Source organism: Melopsittacus undulatus, chromosome 8, assembly GCF_012275295.1.
Source record: "Melopsittacus undulatus isolate bMelUnd1 chromosome 8, bMelUnd1.mat.Z, whole genome shotgun sequence".
NCBI classification, from domain to species: domain Eukaryota; kingdom Metazoa; phylum Chordata; class Aves; order Psittaciformes; family Psittaculidae; genus Melopsittacus; species Melopsittacus undulatus.
Window position 1 is genome coordinate 4,001,511 of NC_047534.1, and position 22,698 is coordinate 4,024,208.

Consider the following 22,698-nt stretch of genomic DNA (forward strand, 5'->3'; position numbering starts at 1 on the left):
CAAGGTTAGCCCATGTGTTTCTACTCATTCCTTCATCTCTTGCCCCCTCATCCAAAGACCAGTAAGAAAAATGCTCTGAAGTTGCATATACATCATCCGTATCTAATAACGAAGTGGAAAGAGATCCTCCTTAACACACTATAAGAAGCATTCCAGTGGTGTCCTCAGCATGGCCCTTGGTGCAGCTGAAGTCACCCTTTGTGAAACAAGAGCTACTCACCAGGTGCACTCTGTGAATACCGATACTCTGGAACTGAGGCTAACTTTGACCCAAAGTCATGGTCATGTGGAATGGGTGAGCCCTCCCGTGATAGGCACTCTGGAGTCTGTAGGCCACTAGAGTGAGGGGACAGCAGGCCAGGGTGAGTAGGGGAGGCAGGAGCACTCCTGAAACACCAAAACATAGTGTTGGCAAGTGTACAAGCATTTGGACCAGAAGACAGCAGCAGAGACCAAGAGTTACCTCCAGGACAGGATTCTCCATCAGAAAAGACAGCTTTTCTCCCACGCTACCCAATATATAGTCTTGTTGAGAAGAGTTGAAAGGTACACAGCAATGCTCTAGCACTAAATACTGTCATACTATTCCTTGCTGAAGGAAACTGGACCCAGAGTATGCTTAACATTTCATTTTAAGACCCACTGCTGACAGAGAAGCTGTAAATGCCTCACGTTCAGATCAGTTTTATAGTTTCAGGCCGTTCTCAAAGCATCTTTGTCAGTGTTTGAGAGTGATGGGAGAGGAAGAAAGATGCAACGTGGATGCAAGTGTCTTGCCCCCACATATGCCTGCAGAGCAGCTACTCCCCCTGCTCCCCACTGCATCCCACCTCTGGTCCCACAGAGGCACCAAACACACAAGGAATTGAACATTTCTTTAAAGACAAAGGACAGAGAAGCTGATCAGCTGAAAACCTCTCCTCCTGCTTCCTCCCCCTCATTTTACCAGACAAAAAAAAGAAGAGGTGTGGGAGGAATGTTACACAAAACTGCTCCAGCTAGTGTTGAATTGCAAGCCTTATCCTCACAGCTATAGGGCTCAGAGAAAGCTCTCACTGCACACAGCTCCTCTTTTGCAGTTACACTGCAGTGGCTACACAGAACCCCCCATTGCTTCACTGCTGACAACCACAATTGACATGGCCTTTCCCTATAGGAGAGTGTTTCAAATACCAGAAAAGTTATTCCTCCTATGATCTAATCCACATCTAAACACAGCTTTCCTGAAGTGAGACACTGGCATCTGAAAACACTCCAGTGATAAATGCTTTGAATTTCTTTGAAATGATGCCAAACCAGATATGTTATTTGATGCACTTTTGTAGTTTGGTTCTGGATTTTATTTTATCTTCCTTTTTGGTAAGCATTTAAGAAGTCAGAGCAATTTTCAGATTATGCCTCAGGACAATCTAACTGTATTAGCTCTCCAACTATACACAGCAGTAAAGTTTGCTCACTCTAGGTTGGTTTTTGTTTGCTTTCTTTGTAATGAGTTTGGCACAGCGATGAGAGGAAACTGAAGTTACCTGGAGGAGAGAGGCCCAAAAGGTGTTCGGAAGCAGGACACTCCTCTTTGCCTTCGTTTTCTAAATGCTTGCTCTACTAGTTTGGCTTCAGAGGCAGGGTCAATTCGCCAAAAGGAGCCTTTTCCAGGCTCCTCCTGGGAGCGTGGGACTTTAATAAAGTAACGGTTCAAGGAGAGGTTGTGCCGAATGGAATTCTGCAGGAAACAGAGGAATGAGATGATTATTTTGACAAGAAGATGTATATAACAAAGATGAATGGGTTTCACCACACAGCTTGGAAAAGTAAAATCCACACTGCCAGAATCAGTGGTGAAGGCAGATACATGTCACTCGACTCACACAGCTCCAAAGTCACAGAAGTGCTGCAAGAGAAAACCTGGGGAAACATGTCAGAGTTTCTCCTAACCATGCTGATGGGTTTGCTTGGTACTTAACTATCACTTAAATACACCTGGAGCCAGGCAATGCAGTGACTTTTCTGTGGAAAGCAATGAAAGCAAAGCTTTTGCTGATGCAGGGGGAAATCACTGCAAACCACATCAGAACTCTCTCAAAAGACATGCTTTATATTAGGTAAGCAGAAAAATATTGCCTGAGCCTGTGCTGCTTACCTGCCAAACGATTACCAGGGTGCCCAAACATGCCCTAAAGGACACTGCATCTCATGGTAATCATCATGCAAGCCAGCCAACATGCCCTCAGACAGCTGTCTGAGAAGAATCCATCATCTGTGTGGCACCAGTCCGGCACTGGGCAGCTCTCCAGATGCTTACAAGACTATTTATGCTTTTAATTGCAAAAGCCCACCTCTTACTGGGTCTAGCACTGTCTTCTGGGCTAGGGGAAAGGCTCAATGAGCCCAGGTGTGCACAAGCTCATTTCTGTTCCACTTTCAACACAAAACAAGAGCTTCTGTAGCAGCTTTAGACAACCTCTTCACAAATGAAGCCTTACAACACTATTGGTAGGGGGGAGGAAAAGGCAACTCATCCTCCACTGAAACACAGCTCTCTTTGAAGCAGGATGCAGTAACTGGTTCGCAAAGCACAACTCTGCTGAGCAGGTTAAGGCAGGAAGTGAATTCCACACTTAATTAGAACTGCAGGGAAAAGCCAGGGAGGCAAAAATGTATTTATTCCAACTGTACTCAAAGTGCACCAAGCAGTACTGCTCCTGCCAGTTGAATGCAATGAAATCACCAGCTGCAGGAGGCTTTCCAGCTGCATTCGTGTGTTATATTCAAATCACAACACCTATTTCAGAGGTGTGATGCCAAGAAAAAGTCTGAAAGCAGGTGGAGCTGAGGTTTTTAAAACTTTGAAAGCAGCCCTCAAATGAACACTTAAGCTTGATTTAGCATGTGTTAACTACGTCCAAACTCTCCTATGAAGCTGGTCAGATTTCCTTGAATACCACAAGAAACACACAGTTCCCCCAGTTCTCATTCTGAGGTTCAAAACTTGCCAACTGTGACTTAGGCAATGCAGTTGATAGGGTGGGAAAACAAAACATCTGGGATCATTTAAGGTATTGTGGTTAAAAACTGGGACCTCGGTTTTGGGTTGGCCATCTTCTGCCTGGACAGATCATGCCAAACAAAGACCAGGTAAAGAACTGAAGAAGATTAAGGCAAGTATATGGGCAAAGGAGTGACTGATAGCAAGGATGTGGGAGAATAAACATACAAAAATGAAAGATGCATGAGTAGAGCATTAAAAGGGTTTTGAGAACCCAAGAGCCCAATAGTAACACATTACATTGCCATAGAAAGTATTTAAAAATACTAATCACCCTCAAACAAACTAGTTAGCTTACGTTAAACAAATTCACTCTGGGAACAGTCAAAGCAGCTCTATTCCCAGTGCCCCAAAACTTTAATACATGCATTTCAAAGCAGATAAGCCCTGTCAAAGTAGTTTAAAAGCTTGTCAGTGTCAAGAACTCACCTGCCAGCCTTTGTCAGCAGTTCTGTAATATGGATAATGCTTGGTAATGTGGGCATAGATCCCACTTAGTGTTAATTGCCTGTCCTGGGCTGAAGATATAGCTTGCACAATTAGCTGAGCATAAGAATAGGGTGGCTTGGACTCATCCTAAGGAGAAAACCAAACAAGTTTAGTCACTAGCAAAGAATTCCTACACTAGAATGCACCAGCAACATGAACTAAAGAAGCACATTGGGCTGTAATTTTCACAGATGCTAAGACCACATCAGGGGCAACTAAGAGCAGCATCACCCTCTTCCCTTTCACTCCTGTTCAATACTGCCAAATCCCAATTTAGCACTGAGCCAGATTAAAGTATCTCCTTCCCTCTCCCCACAAGCACACAAAAAACCCATCTTAAATCTGATTCCACTCCTCATCAAATCTACCACCAGCTTAGAGCAGCACAAGGAAGAGGATCAGGACATGCAATTGAAAGCAGAGTTAGAGCATGCAGGGTACGTTTACAGCTTTCAGTGTTTATGAAAATAAAGCCTTCAGTTCTGCCCAGCTACAACTACACTCTGCTAGGAAGGTTTCATGCAAGCCTGCTATCAGTTCTCCTCCCAGCAACAAGCTCAATATGAAACTTGATCCCGTCCCTTCCCCTCTCCAACAGGATTTGTTTCATTCTAAGAACTGTAATTTGTTTGCCAGATCTCATATTCCCAGCTCTTCATATTACTCCATCAAGAAAAGCGCTTCTTGTCTCAAGGGAGAATTCAAGCTACAGAAAAAGCCATCCAGTATTGTGCTCCTCCACCCAGTCCCAAATCAGGTGGTTTTGGATCTAAACCTTTAACTTTGATCTGAAGATCAGCTTACCAGAATAAAATTTTATCATTATAACTAAGTTATGTTTTAATCTAAATTCCATTTGCTACTCTCCTCATTTAATGCTTGCTTGACAGGCCTGCATGTTTGTTTTAAAGTCAGACTACAGATTTCTCATGGCAAGGATCTGGTTTCTTCCTCTGCTTCCCCTTTCTCCAACCATGTTTTGCAAAATACCATTAATTAAAAGGCAAAACCAAGCCTCTGGATTTTACTGCACCTCTTTATGGGTTCTTGATTTATCAAACAAGCAAAAAGAAATTCTTCTTCCTTAACCATTTTAGTCAATGACTTGCATAGAGTTTGGGCAGCTAAGGAAGCAGATTCATCCTCTACCACTATTAAGACACTGGTGTGAAGGCATGATCTCAAAAACCTGGAGGATACTGCACATAGCACCCTTAGGCCCCCTTTAACTATATCCACCACTAGCAACAAAGTCCAGATGTTAATAAGCCTCCCCGTGAGCACTGCTGGGTAAGTTATGTTGCTTTGAACCTTTGGGCTGTCCCCGCCAGATGCATCTGCCTGCTGTTCTGATGCTGCTTTTGCAGCATACTCTGCTGCCAGCTGCAGATCCGAGGTAATGTTGTGAACAAAGCGATATCCTGAGGATCCAGCACCACGTGGACTGGCCGGGCAGGAATTGGGAACACTGGAGAAAACAAGAAGAAAATAGAGTTATTTGTTATTTCATTTATTAACAAGACACACAGTTCTTACTCTGAGGTACAGTAAAGCTCCCAGGTCACTGAGAAGCAGATATGTACTGGACTTCTTTTTATCCCTGGGGCTTATCCAAAGCCCAGACAGATTGAGAAAATAAAGCCAGAGATAAAACTGGAATTGCTACAAAGTCTGGACACCCCTCCCACCACACACTTTCTGCAATCACAAGACAGCAGAGTCTCAAAGTATTAAACAATTCCTCTGTGTTTAGAGAAGCACTTCAAACTATGCGGAACTTCCAACAACATACACTCTATCAGGGATCAGTATGGGGCTTGGTACTGTAAACAGTGAATGAACAACACACCACTCATACCACTGGTAATAGTTAGTCAATCCTCCTAACAGATACAGGCTGTGCTGTTTTATACTATTGGGGTTGAAGCATTCAGTGCAGGCATCTGTCACGAAGGCCCCTGTCCAAACCAGCACCTGAGCTTCAAAAGATCACACTCCGATCAGTACCACACAGCTAGATACAGGTATTTCCTTAGCTCACCAGCACACAATGAAGCTGGAAAAAGGGAGATGCAAACGCTCCCAATAGCATACAACACAAGAGGGTAGCTCAACTCATCCAGCTCTGGCTAGCACAGAGAAGACACTCAAAGTGGCAAGGCCACCACAAGATGGCATTACAGGAACAACGACCGAGCAGCACAGCCCTGCTAGAGCTCATAAAAAGCTACAAACAAATGAAAGGTGGCTATAATTTGCAGCACCACTCAGGCACACAGAAGTGAGCTTCAAGATGGAAACTAATCAGAAGGGCTTGTCTAGGGATCACACATCCTTAATTTGCAGAGTTGAAAGGATGGGAGGAGAGGAATGAGTCTGGGAATCTGATGTTCCCTTTCTCTGTCCTATGCTGTCCAGCAATGAGGGGTAAAACACTAGAGCTGAATGACACACAGCCAAATCCCAGGATTACATACATCTTCCACATAAGGGCAGAGAAACAGGGAACAAGAAATGAAAACAATACCCATAAGATTTCCATAGCAAAACAAGCAGTTCAAATGGCAGGAAAAGATGCAAACTGAAGCCCACAGCTGGGAACCAGGATTCAGTACAAGTGGCATAAACAATCCTCTTATCAGTCAAACACTCAATAGCAGTGCTAACCCTGACACAGATCAATGCAGTAACTGACACTCATTAGAGGACTACTGAATGCTGTATGAAAAAGCAGAACATGATCCTTTCCTCCAAAAGAGGACTGTCTAAATAGCTTCCCCCCACACACATACACATGCAGACAGACAGGAAACTGTGAGACAGCCCTTATTTGTTCAACGGGCAATACCTTCAGCACATAAGCAATCTGGCAGTGTAAGCAATGACCAGTTCCTACCACAGTCCAGCCTGTAAACTGAGAAATACTGCTTCTCCTTGTGGTGTCTCTGCAAATGGCTGCAGTGCTGAGCTCAGCAAAACCCAGACTGGTTTCTTTTAAAAGAGATTTATAGGATGGGGGCCAGAGGAGGAAGAAAAGGCAGCAGAAATACCCAGCCACAACAAACCCTTGCAACAGGAAACCCGTTTCCCTTATATTAGAGATATGCAAAGTGTGGCACAGCACCTGGTAACCCTTTCAGCAATAGTCTTTGGCATGAACGAGTGATGCAGAAGTGCAGCAGGAGGTGCGGGATACATGATGTTCATGAGCCCATATGTATAAATCTCCCTTTGCCAGAGATAAAGGCATTTCAGAACGTCTTTCAAAAACCAGAAACATGCTTGTGCAGAAAAATGGATCAATGTTTGCTATTCCATGGTCTGAGCCTGCTCTCGAAGTGGCTAATGCTAAACCACAGAAGACACTCTTGATGTCTTAGCATTCACATGGGAGCTAGTGTGAATTTAATTATTCTGCTGTCACTTTTCAATAGCTTCTCCACATACACACTTCTTCTGACGTGTACATAATTACAAATGAAAGCCATTTTCATACACGAAACAATGACAAAGCAACAACACAGCCATTCTTTTTATCTTCGTGCTTGGCACCCGAGCATTTATTGTAACACACGGACCAGGAATGGAACTGGATGAAACAGAGTTGTCCCATTTTCTTCTTTGTCTGCAGAAATACATGAACAGCAAACCACAGACAGCAGCTAAAACTCAGGTCAAAGATATGGAAGAGAAGTTCTTCAGTAAATCCATGCTCTGCAAAGACCTGTGTTTCTTTAGGTTTTTAATGAACTAGCATGGCTTCAAATATTACCCCATGCAATTCAGCTATAAGAATCGATTTGTTTCTTCAAGATCAGCAGAGCAAGTAGTTCAGCTTTTAGTGTTCAAATCTTAGCTTCTGAGTCTGATAATGAGTTTTAAGGATGATCTATGATCTCTTGCCCTTTTTTGTTTTAATTAGAAAAACCAAAGGGAAAAACCCTTACCCTGCAGGGCTGTGATTCTCCTGAGTGCTGACAAAGCCCCTCCAACAAGTGTTGTTAACTTTAAGCCTCTCCCAGTAGATAGTCACTGAAGAACATGATAGTGCCCTAAAGAAGCAGCTATCCCTTGGGACACCCACAGCAGCATCTGAAGATTTGAAAGAGGTATTATTCTTTTACCAGAATGAAGCACTTTTGTCTAGGTAGACTTGCTTTCTTTCAGCCTGGATCAATGATCAAATCAAGAGACACAGGCACAGAACTAGCAACACGAACAGGGTAAACATGTGCTGTTAAGTGTTCAAGCTCTCAGTCAATCATCAGAGCTGCTCTTCAGAGAGAAGGGAGAAAGAGCTGAATACTGGACAAAACAAAGGGGACACACAATCTGTCCTGTTCCCCCCCCCCCCCCCCCCCCCCCCCCCCCCCGTCTCCAACAGGGGACAGGAGGAGTGAAGAAACAGTTTCACTAAAAATACCCCTCTGAGGGTTAAGTTAAAATGAAACATTAGTGCAGTCAAAAGAAAACAAGCAAACACAATGCAGTGACATCAGTTTCCTGGAGCTCCTGGAATTCTCCTCGCCACCCAGATCTGGGGGCTGGCTGGGGATGCTTGCATGCACTCACACCCCCTGGAAAAATAGTATGGAACAAAAAGACTTTTCCCTGCAAGCACCTGTTTGTGCCATAAACCAAAAATCATGTGTGGGGACAGTGATTATGATTTGTTGGACATTAACAGGGCATTAATACTTGGCAATAACTTGATCCATTTTGATATTATAACCTAAAAGCATAGCTAGGTCTGCAATTTCCCCAGCTCTCAGACACCCTAACTTAGACTGTGATCCATGCGTAATGTCCATACAGGCAATCTTAGCTTACAAGCAATCCAAGCTAATTTGGGTTAAGCTCATCTACCACAGAAAAAAGCATTTTGGAGAGGAAGCAAGTGTTTTATACCACTGAAAACCACACAGAGCATGTAAGCAAACCTGCTGCAGTTACCCACAGTCTTCATCCGGTGGCACCGTGGTCAATGCCTAAATTTCCAGAGATCTTTGACACCCACTGAGGATTCAGCATCTCTCAGCTTCAAGCACTAACTGCAGACAGCCAGTGAGCCACAGTTCCCCAAATACCACGCTGAGACTCAGCTTTAGAAGCTGACTACAACCACGTGTTCTATCGTATCAGTCCTTTGCAGCATGTTTTCCATTTAATATTTAACTCTTCTTCAGCTGGAAGGCCAGATAGATGAGGGCTGAATGCAGTGTCTGCAATACATTCACCCATGTAAAGGGCAGAAGGCCTTTTAAACACAGGGTTTAACTTCTGGCTAGTGAGAACATAACAGGTCTTTGTAGCATCACGATTCACTTTCAACTCCTGCCAACAAGAATCCAGACTCTTAAGTTCACAGCACTTGCTAGCAACAACAATTAAATCTTTAAATGGTAGCTGCTGGAGAATACGTACAACTCACTGCATTGATTTTGGACATTCCGGATGAAGTTTGCTTTAACTAAAGAATCAAAAAGGGGATGCAGCACTGTGTGCATGGTGTGTCCACAGCCAGGACACTGTGTTGCTTGTCTCTTCTCATTTCAATAAAAAAGGATACAGCAGATCCAGAGAAGGCACTGATGGGATCACTAGGATCAGCAGAGATACAGAACAGATTCCATACAGGAAACAGTTTTAAGACAGAAACTGAGGCACAAGGTAGCAGAGCCTATGAAAGCCAAGAGGTGTTCAGCTCCTGACCTCTTCTGATAAAACAGATGGTGAACACAAAATGGAGCTAAGCAGCATGTCCAAAACAAGAAAAAATGCTTCTACGCTTGCAGTTACATACAGCATGTGCAGTAACATGCTGTAAGACAGGGCTGATGCTAAAAGGCTGTGTGAATAGAGAAGGCTATTATACAAGTTCTGGGGGAAAGAAGGAAGACAAGGAATCCATCGGGGCTTTATTAAACAGATGGTCAGGAAGTCCCTGCTCTGAAGCAGTCCTTGATCCAAGAAAATGGTGGAGGCAAACTGCACATAGGTTACCATTATTCTGTCTTTTCTGTGTTCTTATACTACCCCAAAGATACTTGTCTGAGGCAGAATACTGCACTAGAGGGATCTGTTGCCTGAGCACATATAGAGATTCACATGTAAAGACCTCCAGACGCTCTCAATACAAGCCACATTTTACAGACTGGGGGAAAACCAATATAAAATAATGAAGCAACAAGTGGTTAAATGATTTATTTATGGTCATATTACAAGTCTATGAACATGCTGGGAACAGAAACACTCCCAAACTCCAGTGCCAATTTCCCCAGAAGGAGAGGCAGTGGAAGACTGCAAGAAAGTTGCTCTATTACTTAATTTCATTCTTTTCCATAAAAAAGGTATCTGTAGGGACCAAGCTGGAAAAGCTTAGTTTAAACCAGGTATATGAATAAAGCACCTATCCTCTTTATGATGAAAAGGAAAGATAACCTGGGATCCCACATAAAATCAGTCCCCTCATGTGGAATCTGCATTGCTGAAGAGGAAAAATCCATCTTTTCAACTCCATACGTTAGGATTTGGTATGTACATGGGAACAGTCTTTGAAAAATGCCCATATGCACATTTGTCAAGCAGGTACAAGAGACTCGGCAGTTGTAGGAGTTACAAGCACAGCAATAGTGCCAATACACAGATTTCTGTCTGAATAAGCAAGTTTTTAAAGCCCCTATGGAGTACAAAGGGAAAATCCCCATTTCTTAAATCTTAACCAGTCTCTTCCTCAAAGGCAAGTTGGAAGTGTGTTGCCAGGCATACACATGAAAGACTATGGCTAAAGAAACACAACAAACCTCAAACTGCCTCTATGTTGCATTTCATAAGCCTGCAAAAAGGGGCACCAAAAGATACAGGGACGCTCTTTACGTGCAATCAGCAAGAATCAGGTCAAAGTACAGCACTTCAGCTTGCAAAACAAGCATTTCCACGATACACCAATCAGCAATAATGGGTGAGAATTCTCTGCTGCTCTTTCCTTCCCCAGCCTAGCCCCAAAATCGTAACTCAAAGAAAGGCAAGTCCTTGCACGTTGCATGCTTCAGACAGGTTTCAGAAACAATCACAAGTGGTGAGACTGCCAAACCAAGCTGGATTTTGATGTGAAAGGAGAAATCTGAGCACTACCCTGGCCTGCTTAAAGCTGAAACAAACCCAAAGCTGTCGAACAGGCCACAAGGAAAGTTAACTATCTGCAGAAGTTGAATCTCTTGTTACTTGTCTGTGCTCCAGTGGTTCCTCTCTTCAAAAGGAAGTGAGCTCACTCCAACCATGGATTCAATGAGCATTTTATACTAGTCAGGGGAAGTGCTTGTGTAGCTGGTGACATCTGCAACCCTTCCTCCAGCACATGGCTTGGCACATCTCCTCTAGCACATGGTCCATTATCTGAAACAAACATGCGTAGGAACTCCAAAGCCCGGTATAGATTGCTCTTTCTTACATGATGTATATGCATCACACTTAGTTGGCTTGTGGTTTGGAGACAAGGGTGATTAAAAATAATCACTGGGCTGTCCAATTGTGGGAGTTACCCGAGCTGTGTATTCAGCCCGAATGCAGGAAGTAATGTATAACCCAGACAATGCAAAAGAGCCTGTAAAAAACCTGCCTTGGAGCTCTTCACGGGCTTTTGCAGTTAAATGGCTAATAGTGCTATAGGAAGAAGGAAAGCCTGAATGAAACAGAGCAGGCGATATCTATGCATCCTATTCCGGTGAGTGAATGCAGCCACTGAAGTCAGGGTTCATTCAGATTCCCACTACATACATTCAGAAGAAATGTGCAAGTTCAGAGTAAATCGCAAGTGATTTGAATCAGTGCTGTATGGCTGTCCTGGAGCCTATTAAAATGCACTCCCTTTTCCTACGCCAAGCCTGAATCAAAACAGAGCCAGCATTTGTACATTTACCATAACATGGCTCACACACACTCTTCCGTCATGCTTTATAGAATAAAAGCTCAATATATAATTTATCTACTACACACTCTTGGAAAACAGTAATTACACTACAGATGCATAAAAATCAGGCAATGAATTTAAATGACCCGTTAAAGGCCACAGAACAAGTTGGTGGCTAAGCCAAGATAACTGCAATTAGCTCAAGTAATCCACTATCAGAGCATGCAATACATTACTGAACTAATTCTGCCTACTGAAAGTGAGGAAAAAACGAAATAAAGAGTAAAGAGTTTAAAGAGTATAGCTTATGAAACCATGGCAATTCAGCTCACATCTTCTGGTTTACTAATCAAGCTTGTAAGACAAAAGAGCAGAAGGATGCCAGCTGAACTTTCATTATTCATACCATTAATTTCATGGTAAACTAGATATCGACCCTTCTAGTACTGGTGGAACATGGGCAGGTACATCAAGTACTAACAGATAAAATACAAATTTGGGGGCACACACAAACATGTACCAGTGTAGCATTAACACAGAACCTCACCAGACATTTCTCAAGCAGTGGTTTCTCACAGGGCTCTAGGGGCTCTTCCTCCTACATGCCACCATTATTTCTTTTACTGATAAAGTCTGTATGTGAGCTAACTATCCATGCCCTTCCAGTGAAAAACCAAACGAGCACAAGACAGAGTGTTCAAGCCCACAATCATTTTGGTGCAGAGATAAGCCAGAAGTTAACAGCTGTAAAATGTGAATAACCATACTGACCTCCATAGTGTAGCATTTAGTATTTCTTTGTTGCAGCTTTTAAAATACATATAGATCAGTGAGAACATAATTGCTATTTCAAACACAGAAGCATGCACAGAGAAATTATTTCATTTTCATAAATACCCCAACCCTGAGGTGCAAGTGCTGGAGAGATGTTTTGTGGAAAACTGAGTTAAGTTACTACTACAGGGTCATTAACACCAACTGGAAGATAATAAAAGGCAAACTAAACACTGTAAATCCTGAACTCCAACTCAGCATGACTTGGAGACCAGGAAAAGGTTCCTACATCACAGGTTGTCTCTGTGGATCTCTTCATAACCCAAGCACGAGCTACTCTGGGGACTAAACTGCAACATATACATGGAGTCACCGTCAAGTAGCTATTGTGGCCTTACAGCAAAACCCAGCAAAGCAAAGCGTCTGTAGCATAGGTGAGGAACTTCATGTCACTAGTGTCACCCAGACAGGGTCCTCCAAATGCAAGCTGCACAACCTTAAAGCCGTGTATCAGAAGACTGTCCCCTTAACACCTCAAATTGTGAATCATTTATGTCCCAACAGGCAGAGCTGAATTTAACCAAAGTATGTGTGGTTTTCACTCAGCTTTTCAATGCCTTGAATCTACTGAGATTTGGTGCTACTCTGCCCTTTCTTATGGTGTGTAAAATGGCAGGCTGCTTCTACCAACTTCTTACAACCACAGTGGCCTCTTCCTTTTCGGAACATGCATGTCTGTCTTTTCTTAAGAGGAATTCTGAACTCAAAGCAGGAAGAAATAAGCCATGCCTGTGTGTAAGCCTCACAGCAAGCTACCAGCCAACATTTTCCCTTAAAGCTGTACAACATCACTCAAACCACATCTCCAAACAGCCCCTCCTGCAGAGGAAACACCTAGCTAAGAAAACAGTGGATGCATTTCTCCCTAGGAGTAAGCAGGAATGTTGCTTTGCAAAGCTGCTGAGGGTGGCCGGCTTGGTTTTGTTTAACCAAAGCTCATTCCCTCTCGAGGCGTGCACTTTGCAGAGGGAAAATAAATAGGCTGGGGAAAAAAATCCCCCAGAAGCTTGCAGGGGGGAACCCGCAGGGCAGCGAGCTGCAATGTAAACAGGGAGGCAGAGCAGAGCAGGGCTGCGGGTCAGCAGGGCAGGGCTGGAGCTGGCGGTGGAAGCGCAGGTACAGCCCCTGCCCCGCACGGAGGCGGAGGCAGGAAAAGGGGCCATGAGCAGCTTTCCAAAAAGGAAATTTCACCCTGCCCAGGATTTCCAAACTGCAATAATTTTCCATGGGCCAATCAGGGAGGAGCGAGGCAAACGCACCAAATTAGGAAAGTAAATACTAGAAGGGGGAGAGGGAGGAGAGCCCAGCTCTGAAACCTCCTCCCAGAGCCAGCCACGGGAGTATGGGTCCCATAGTGAGCCCCCGCCAGCCCTGCCCCTGGGAAAGGGAGAGGACACTGTGACAGCTTCACCCATCACTGCAAAGCCACCAAGAGGGCAGAGAGCTGCCCGAAAGCCAGAATGCATAGCTACGTGCTCCCTGGAGAGCATTCCCCTCCTCGGGCAGAAACACCCAAATCACTTCCCAATGCCTGGCCCACAGAGCATAAGAGCTGCAAGACCCTGCTGGGGGAGAGGGAATGGTTGAAGGGGACGAGCAGAGATGTTTACAAATGTGTCAGGCCCTCCTCTGCAAGAGGAACTCGGAAATGAAAGGGGTTTGGCAAGTGAAACCTCAGATGTCTTTTGAGGTTTTCTGAAGACTTGGCTGGATTAGCTTCTGCTCAAGACAAACGGATGCAATCATTAATCATTCTTAGTAAACACTCTGTTAGGGGCTGAGCACAATTCAACACTACTATTTCCACTTTCTCCTTATGCAAAAGAAACATTCTCGGGGAGTCAAATATCAGTTGCAGGCATATGCCAGAGTCAAAAGATACAGCCTGTGTTAGTAACAGAAACCACACTGCTGCTGCTTTGCGCAAGATGACTGAATGGAAACTAACTACCATATGTTGGCAAAGAAACCATCCCCCTCCCCTCCCAGCAACAAGCTTCATCTAAAAAGAGAAGGTTAAATATAAACTAAAAGCAGTGCCTGAACAGAGGACTAAAACCACAGCTACCTCCAGCCCCCTCTTTCTAGAATATCTGCACTGCACATCTGTGCAGCTCTGCAAGACAGGCGGAAAAACCCAAACAAGCAAGTGCCTGCAGATCTATGCAAACCCAAACTGGCTTCATTGTGACACTGAAGTCATTTTCAGCCACATATATTTGAATACTATTCACTGAATTAGTGCTGTCAGAAGATGTTTGTGTATTACATCTTTTTATACATGCCCAGGCAAGAAAACAAACCAAAGGCTATTACTGTTACCAGGTACACTCTTGCTATTCTGAGGCCTGCAAGTTTTAAAGCTCTCATGCATCATCCTATACCAGGAGTCTGTTTTACTTTATAAAATTTATTACACCTCAGGCAGCAGCTTTAATGTTAAAAGAGATTAAACTGCAACTCCATAGCATCAATTCTTTGCTGAGAAAGAAACAAAATATTCCAGGCAGTAACTCAATGGTTAGGTTATTTCCACTGCACGTTCACACATCAGATAATTTACAAAACAGGATGCTCACACAGATGCACATTCAGATTGCTACTGCCCCTCGGTACATGGTCAGCATCCTACCCCCATTTCCTTCTATTCCCAGGAAACCACGTGCCAATGGCCACCCTTGTTCCTAACTTCAGATAACACCAGCACCACCCAGCAACAACAGAATATTATTGAGATAAAAATAAAACAGGCGGTCCTAACATAGAAAGTATTTGCCTGCTTTCTCTTCTCCAAGCATATAGGTAGCTCTGGATGGATATTTCTAATTCCATTGCCAAAGATAGACTAGTAACTCTATAGTGTGAAACTAACACTTAAGTTCCCCCCCTGAACCCTGTGAGCTCTTAAACAAAACCCTTGTGCCCTATTTCAAGCCACCATAACATAGTTTTTAGCAGTCTCCCATCATTCTGAACAACAGGTTTTTCCGAACTAGCTATTTTTAATGGGGTATTTCATGCACTACGTATACCAAACAAAAGAGGGCTGACAGACTGATGTCAGAGAACACACTTTGGATAGCTAACATCTTACCTGATAGTGCCTGTGGGGGATGGGAGGGGACTGACCACGCTCCGGAGATCCGGCTCCGGGATGTGGATCTTCAGAGGCGATATTTGAGGGTAAAGTGGCCGAAGGGGAGGTGATGAGGCTTCCTCTTTTGCTTCCTCTTTATGGTATAAAGATGTGAACTGGATCTTTATAACCGTGCTAGGGAATCGGAAAGTACATCTGTAAGGGAAAGAAAGGGAAAAGTCAGTTTCACACATAATAACCAATATGCTTAAGTGTTTCTGCATGCAATTGCTGAACCATTAATTCATTAAATCATTCATAGCGCAGAAATCCACCATTCTCTATGGCATCTTTCTGCTCAGTGCCCTGTGCAGAATCACTGATCATTCACAGATCTCTGTATCATAGTGTCATGTATCACCGAGTGATTAGATGCAAGCTGAAGGTTTGAGTAACTAAAGTGATTTCCCCAAGGCCATGTATTCAATCAATGACTAAGCAACATGCAGAACTATAGTGACAAACTCTTGGGTTCCTGCTACAGCAAGGACTAGGATTCATCTTTTATTAGCTCCCTGCACATAACTCAGGAAGATACAAGTTACTAGAAAGTATTAAACCACAAGCAACACTGAGTGCCAGAGCTATAAAATCCAGATAGAGGAACAAACGGCCTCCAGGTAAGACCGGGCAGCACTATTTAAAGACTGGCCTCTACGTATTGTATAACTGACAGCCATTTATATCTCTGCACATGATGCTAAAGGATCATCCAGCTGGTTTCAGATTAAAATATGTTCATTTATGAGTGCCTCCCTTTAGAACAACATGGGTTATAGTGAACAGGGTCAGAACAGGGTCCCTGCAAGCCTATAGGGTCTAATTTCTTCTCCAAGTAACACTTCTTTCCATTTGTTATATAGGGCCAAACAGTAAAAACAAAATCACACATCTCCAAGTGTGGCCTTCAGGAGATGCTGGGAAACTCAAAAGGAAACAAGCACTGACATTTTCCGTATTTGAACAGAAAGCTTTCTAATTTATAGCACCTACAATAGGTCTGCAGGGCTGGAAGAGTGAGTGCTCTGCGATTCTTCTTATTGCACTTGAATTAGACAATCATGTGCAATCAATACAAGCTTTCCAGGGATCACTTCAATGATACTAAGGTTAAAGAAGCAGGAAATAAAAACCAGGTTTCACCGTGGGAAAGGCCAGCAGAGCACAGTAATTGTGCTGGCTTTCACCATTTTGCCTAGAGAAGGAAACGGAGGGACACAGGCAGTGTTATTCTAGCACTGCCTGTGCTAGATTCAATAATGCTAATGGTGTTGCATTACTGAATGCTGCCAGGTAACAGAAAAAGGTGGCAAGCAAGTAAATCTGTATTTGTAACTATCTTAATGCTATTGACAGAAATGCAGAGAAACATCCTATTGCAGCTCTAAAACCACTCTTTTGCTCTTGGTTCTTCTGCACAAGCTAGTTCTGCTGTAAGGTAATGTTCAGAAACCTGCTGTGAAGAGTGTAAAATTACCATTCAGGCATAAGAAGCTCATTCCCATCTCCCACCTCATCTCTGAAATGACCTGGCTCAGCATTCAACGGCTTAGACTCACTATGGCTCTGCTACATATAGCAGGAGTTTGCATTGCATTTAATTCACTTCAGAGGTCCTGCCACCTGCACTCTTTAATGTATTAAATAAGAACATCATTGCTGGCAATGCAGCCTAATTGTGTTTATCTAACCCTTCTAAACACGGGTCCCTGCAGACTCAATACAGATGCACAATTCCAAACAGTAGTGTCTGTACCTTGCAGAGTCTTGCCAGCAGCAGGCACACTTACTGACATGAACCCAAAACAAGGCTGTTGAATCACTCTCTGGATTTCAAGCTACTTAGAGAAAAGAGTAGAGAATATATAAATTTACACTAAGCACTCCATGGACTGAGGCTCAATACCAGTATGAGCAAAGTTTCAGCATTTCTCAAGCCCTTGCTGGGGAAAAGCTGAGTTTGCTTTCACAGGGGGATGGAATTCTCTGCTGTAACACCTGGTGCTCAGCATTTTTCAACATCTGAGTCAAGGACAAATCAGTCCTTGTTTAACAGTGTTCAGTGCAATCCCAGCCTGCTGCTGATCTCAACGGGCCTGACTGCACAGAGCCTTCAGGCAGTTTTGCAGCACTGTTGAGGGCAGACCATCCCCACTGCAGCTTCACACAAATAAGGAGCTTTATCCCACTGCCACTGAGGTCTTACTGTTCAGAAGGACTCCGTAATGCAAGATCCACATCTACATGTTACTGCTTTCAGGTAATGGTGCAACTAACTCCTCAATCCTACAATACTCTGATGCTGTAACAAGGTTAGATAAGAAAGTGATACCTGCACCCAAAACACTGTGAGACAGTCCCATCAATCTGTGTGTACAGGCAATCTTAAGAAAATCTGTTACATTTCCAAAACCATGAGTCAACCTGAAACATGAAGTGTAAGCTAACCAGCAAATGTGCTCAAAAAGCCCATCTACCATGGCTTTTCCTTGAGAGTCTCCCCTAAACTATCGGATTCAGGCATGTGACTTACCCACAATCTCAGACTGTAACGAAACAGGGAGGTTGGGCTGGGCTGACTACACAAGCAAACAGCTGCCTGCTGTGATTTCATTTTTAGAAAGACAGGCTTCCCAATCCACTGAAGCACAACCCAGGACATACAACTCGCTTGCACAGATTATGCTTGCTAGCACCTATATAGCCATTTTGTAAGGAACCAGTCCCAGAAAAAGCAGTGCATGGGTGCTCACAACTTCAGAAGGCTTCTGCAGGCTCACCTCTCTGCAGGCTTCCAGTATTGACACTGCCTGCAAAGCCAAGGTGGGAGTCATTTACCTGATTAATACTTTTACTGCTGTAAAAACCTGGGACCCAAGAAATGGAAATGCAATGTAAAATAGATTGTAAATTCATGCAGAACTCCTCCCTGCCCTCAGGGGTGAGAAGGTGCCAGTCTCTACCACAACCACCACAGTAATGCACACAGTGACAATGGCACAGCCCAAGACACTGCCTCAAGTCAGCATAGATGCACTTACACTGGGGAACTGTGTCAATGAGAAAGCACAAAAGCATGATTTCTGAATCATCTTGTCACAGGAAGCTCACTTTTTATTACACTGAACCCGAATGCAATTTTAATGAGCTTTTCTAATTGTTCCCTTAATTAACCTCTTTCAGACCAAAAGAGGATAACTCAAATTATATCAGTCAGGCCTGTTTAGGAGAGAGGCACATTAGTGCAGGATTTAAGCCTCTGAGAACTGTACTTCTAACAGAAGATAAGCAAGACAAGACAGACAGCCCAAGCAGAACTAAGCATACATTCCTTAAGATGTCCCTGCCTGTGGCAGGAACTAGATAATCTTTAAGGTCCCTTCCAACCCAAATCAGTCTGTGATTCTAAGATTACTGTATGTATTTTGAATTATTTAAAATGACTTACACTATCTGATTCATGTTGCATGATTCCTATCAAAGATGCATAGCAATTACTACTACTGCTTAACACTTCCATCATGACAAGATCAATCCAGAAGTACAGACTAGACATAAAAAGCATAATGAAGTTGACCTGTATTTTCAAGGGTGCCTAAGAGGCAATTCTGAAGTGCCTCCGAAATTTCTAGCCGATTAGAGGGGTAAGTTAATGGTCTGCAAAATCTCCTCCTCTTGGTACAGGCAGGAAGCAACCTGCTTCAGTTTTACTTGATAACCTGCTACAGAAAGGTACATCCTGCAACCCCTGACCATATAAACCATCTGGGTGGTACTCATACAGTTACAGTATGTTGCATACATCAATTCCTTGGGGGAAAGGATTCTCATTTGTCCAGGATGCCTTGAATCAGTGAGAATAGAAAGCTTTCTTCCAGTTGCATTCAAACTAAACACACACACATACAAACCCATAAGCTGCACGGAAACAATTCTTGCCTTCTTACATTACAGGCAGGAGAAAGAGAAGAATCACAGTTCACAGACTTCGTAAGCCCTCACTGAATGCATGCTGTATGTACAGAGAGGACCGAGGGGAAGGGAAGGAGTGCACGTGCCACATACAGTTACAGTGATATGAAAGATGTTGCTAGCATTTTGTTTGTTTTAAGCAGGACAGATCTTCCAAGAGTTTCCTGGATGAGCTCCTTGCAGGGACAACACAGCACCCGTGCTACTAGGCATCCTTCATGTGGTGAACCAGTGACAGTGACCACAAGCATTTCATCTACATACGGTCTGAAAATGAAGTGCTAGGAAATGCTAGACTATACATAAATAGCCATCCCTAAAGCAGGAAAAAGGTTTGGTAAAAAAAAACACCAACAACGTGATTCCATACCCTGCATGACTGTGAAAGCCAGACATGTTCTCCCCCTCCTCGAAGTGCCTTTTACTCACAGATGCAAAGGAAAAGGAGATGCATTTGCCTGAACACAGTAGTACCATGTTCAATAGAAGCTGTTACAGTCACCGATTTCTTTGTTAGAGCACCCTGAGTGGTGTTTGACACCAAATGACTTCTGCAAAGATCTGCTGCATAAGAGCAAGAAAAGGCTATTTAAAGATTTTAAAAGAAGACAGGAAACTGGGCTGCATTTATGGTTTTACATTTACACTGTGGAAAAAGCACAGTGGCAAAATGGAGAAGATAAATTGTGAAAAAGCCAAGGTGAAACATTATTAAAAATATATATACAAAAATGTATATATAAATCCTGGAATTATATTTATATATATTATGTAATATATATAAACAGAATATATAATATTGTGTGTTATATATAAACATCATTCCAGTTTATTATGCAAAAGGGAATACCAGAAGAGTAAGCTGGAAGACTGTTACACATGCGCTGTCATCAGCAAGCAGGTACAATCTTTGTCTACTTTATCTTGCCATAATTCATGAAATCCTGTTATTCCTGAATATTGTGGGTAGAAAAACACCAGTAGCATCTGCGGTACAAACAGGGTCGAGATGCAGGTTGAGCAAGAAACATTATAGGAAGTGCACTGTTAAAAATAACACTTTTTGCAATTTGAAACAGTAAAAAAAGGCCCCGGGTTTAAGCCTAAAGAGGTTAAGCACGACTGTCTGCCTTTGCTGCAACTTCCACTTTTTCAGCATGCAGATGCTGCTACCTCAAGCTCCAACACTCAGTATCTAAATCTTTCCCTCTGCCACTCTGTATTGGCAATAGCGTGGCTGGCAGGATTAGGGAGGTGACTGTCCTCCTGTATGTGACACTGGTGAGGCTGCACCTTGAATCCTGTGTTCAGTTCTGGGCCCCTCACTAAAAGAGAAATCGAGGTGCTGGAGCAGGGCCAGAGAAAGCCAACGGAGCTGATGAAGGCTCAAGAGCACAAGGGTGATGAGGAATGGCTGAGGAAACTGGGGTTGTTCAGTCTGGAGGAAAGGAGGCTCAAGGGGGACCTTATTCTCTACAAGGACCTGAAAGGAGGTTGTAGCATGGTGGGTGTTGTGGAGATGGCTTCATTTGCACCAAAGGGAGGTTTAGATTGGGTATTAGGAAAAACTTCACTAAAAGGATTGTCAAGCATTGGAACAGGGCAGTGGTGGAGACACCATCCCTGGAAGTGTTTAGAAGATGTGTAGGTATGGCACCTGGGGACACGGTTTAGGAGTGAAATTGGCAGTGCTGGGGTAATGGTTGGATTCAATAATCTTAGAGGTCTTTTCCAACCTAAATGCTTTTGTGGTTCTATGATGAAAGGGGACACCAGCCCAACTGTTAAGGATGAGGCGGTTATCTCTAGAATCAGCAAATACCTTGGATTTAGCAAAGGTGGCAGCCAGAGATCTAATTACATCAGCACATGTCCTGATGAAACAGAACTGTGTTATTACTAGCTAAAATTTGACCAAATATGCTCTCAGAAGCCCATGTAAAAGAAGAAAATCCCAAACCAGCCCCACACAACAGCTGTTTCTCTGTCCCCTCTAACTTCTGAAACCAATCTGGTTTGTGTTAATTACATATAGTACCCCCAGAAGAACACCGTATCATTCCCACGCACAGAGCTCCACAAAACCACCGTGTTTCTCAGCACAAGGGAGAATTTGCCATCAGTCATCTTTGTCAGGCTATTACCATTACCAGTTATTTCAAGGTACCTGTCATGATTTTACTAGAGGGTAAAGTGGATACTTCTCATCCTTTCAGTCAATGTGCAGGATAAATACCTAAATTTCAGGCCATGATCAATGTACAGGTAAGCTCCGTAGCAGCCATCACAGAGAAGTGCCCCAATTACCTCCTGTAACCGGTTTTCTTCATCTTCTGTGATCAGCTAAGGGCAGAACCAAATACCTGTATCCATGAAAAATCAAGTTCCCATTCAGTTTTTCCATAATACTTCGAAGCAATCTGAAAGGAGGTGCCTTAGACAACATAAAAGACTGGGAAAATTCAGGCACTAGTGCACCCTATATGAAAAAGATAAGAGTTTGCTTCACTTAACTAAACACATATCTAAGCCCTGAAGGTCTGCCCACAGGCAAACTGAGACAAGGCACAACTGCCTCAGATACACATTTCTTCAAAAACAAGGCTCTGATAATTGCTGTGGCTGCTGCAAAACAGCTGAGCTGGGAACATTTATTGACCAAGGTTTGCTGCTTTGTGATGCTGCACTCTGCCCAGGGAGAGCAATGCTCTTCAGAACTTTGGCTTTCTTACAGCAAGCCTCACTCATTACCCAGCACAAACCAAAACACTCCAACTGCAGAATATTTAGAAGGCTTCCCCTCCATTTTCAGAGCTAAAGTAACCAACACTCTTTCCCAGTCTTCACACGACTACACTAGACCCTTATTCCCCAATGGGAATAATCATCAGAAGCATTGTGCTCAAAATGAGTATTTTGCTGGAACTAGAGCTGCCTGAAGCAGCGAAGTGGGCAAAAGCCTAGGTAACAAAACCACCTTTCAATCACAAGTGAATTCAAATTAGTATTAAATGGATGTAAAATGGAAAATGGATGTAAAACTGTACTATCATAAAACTGTACAACAAGCTCTGAAAGCTGTGTGAGGTGTCACAGGAAATTAGGTATATTCACCTCTCCTTTATAATAAATATCATCCAACATTTCCTGTTCCATTCCCTACCCTATATTCCCCCCCTTAAATCACACTTTGTAAGAAACACCAATAAGAAAACAGTTATATCATCCACTTGGGCTAGTGCTGTCTGCATTCCAAATGAAAAAGTTAATTGCACTGAGGCTACAGAAGGAAGTCTGGGGGAATGAAGACAAATG

At 43.3% G+C, this 22,698-nt stretch overlaps 1 protein-coding gene across 2 annotated transcripts in view; it reads right to left on the minus strand.

The window, feature by feature from the left end:
* The window catches only part of FOXK1 (forkhead box K1), a 48,115-nt gene that overhangs the window by 6,020 nt on the left and 19,397 nt on the right, over positions 1-22,698 (minus strand). For both annotated transcript variants that reach the window (XM_034065414.1, XM_034065413.1), the window contains exons 2-6: positions 15,370-15,567; positions 4,844-5,000; positions 3,473-3,619; positions 1,527-1,720; positions 221-387 (exon numbers count right to left, since the gene is read on the minus strand). In XM_034065414.1, coding sequence (XP_033921305.1) covers positions 221-387; positions 1,527-1,720; positions 3,473-3,619; positions 4,844-5,000; positions 15,370-15,567 — 863 coding nt within the window. The remainder of the gene's footprint in view (positions 1-220; positions 388-1,526; positions 1,721-3,472; positions 3,620-4,843; positions 5,001-15,369; positions 15,568-22,698) is intronic.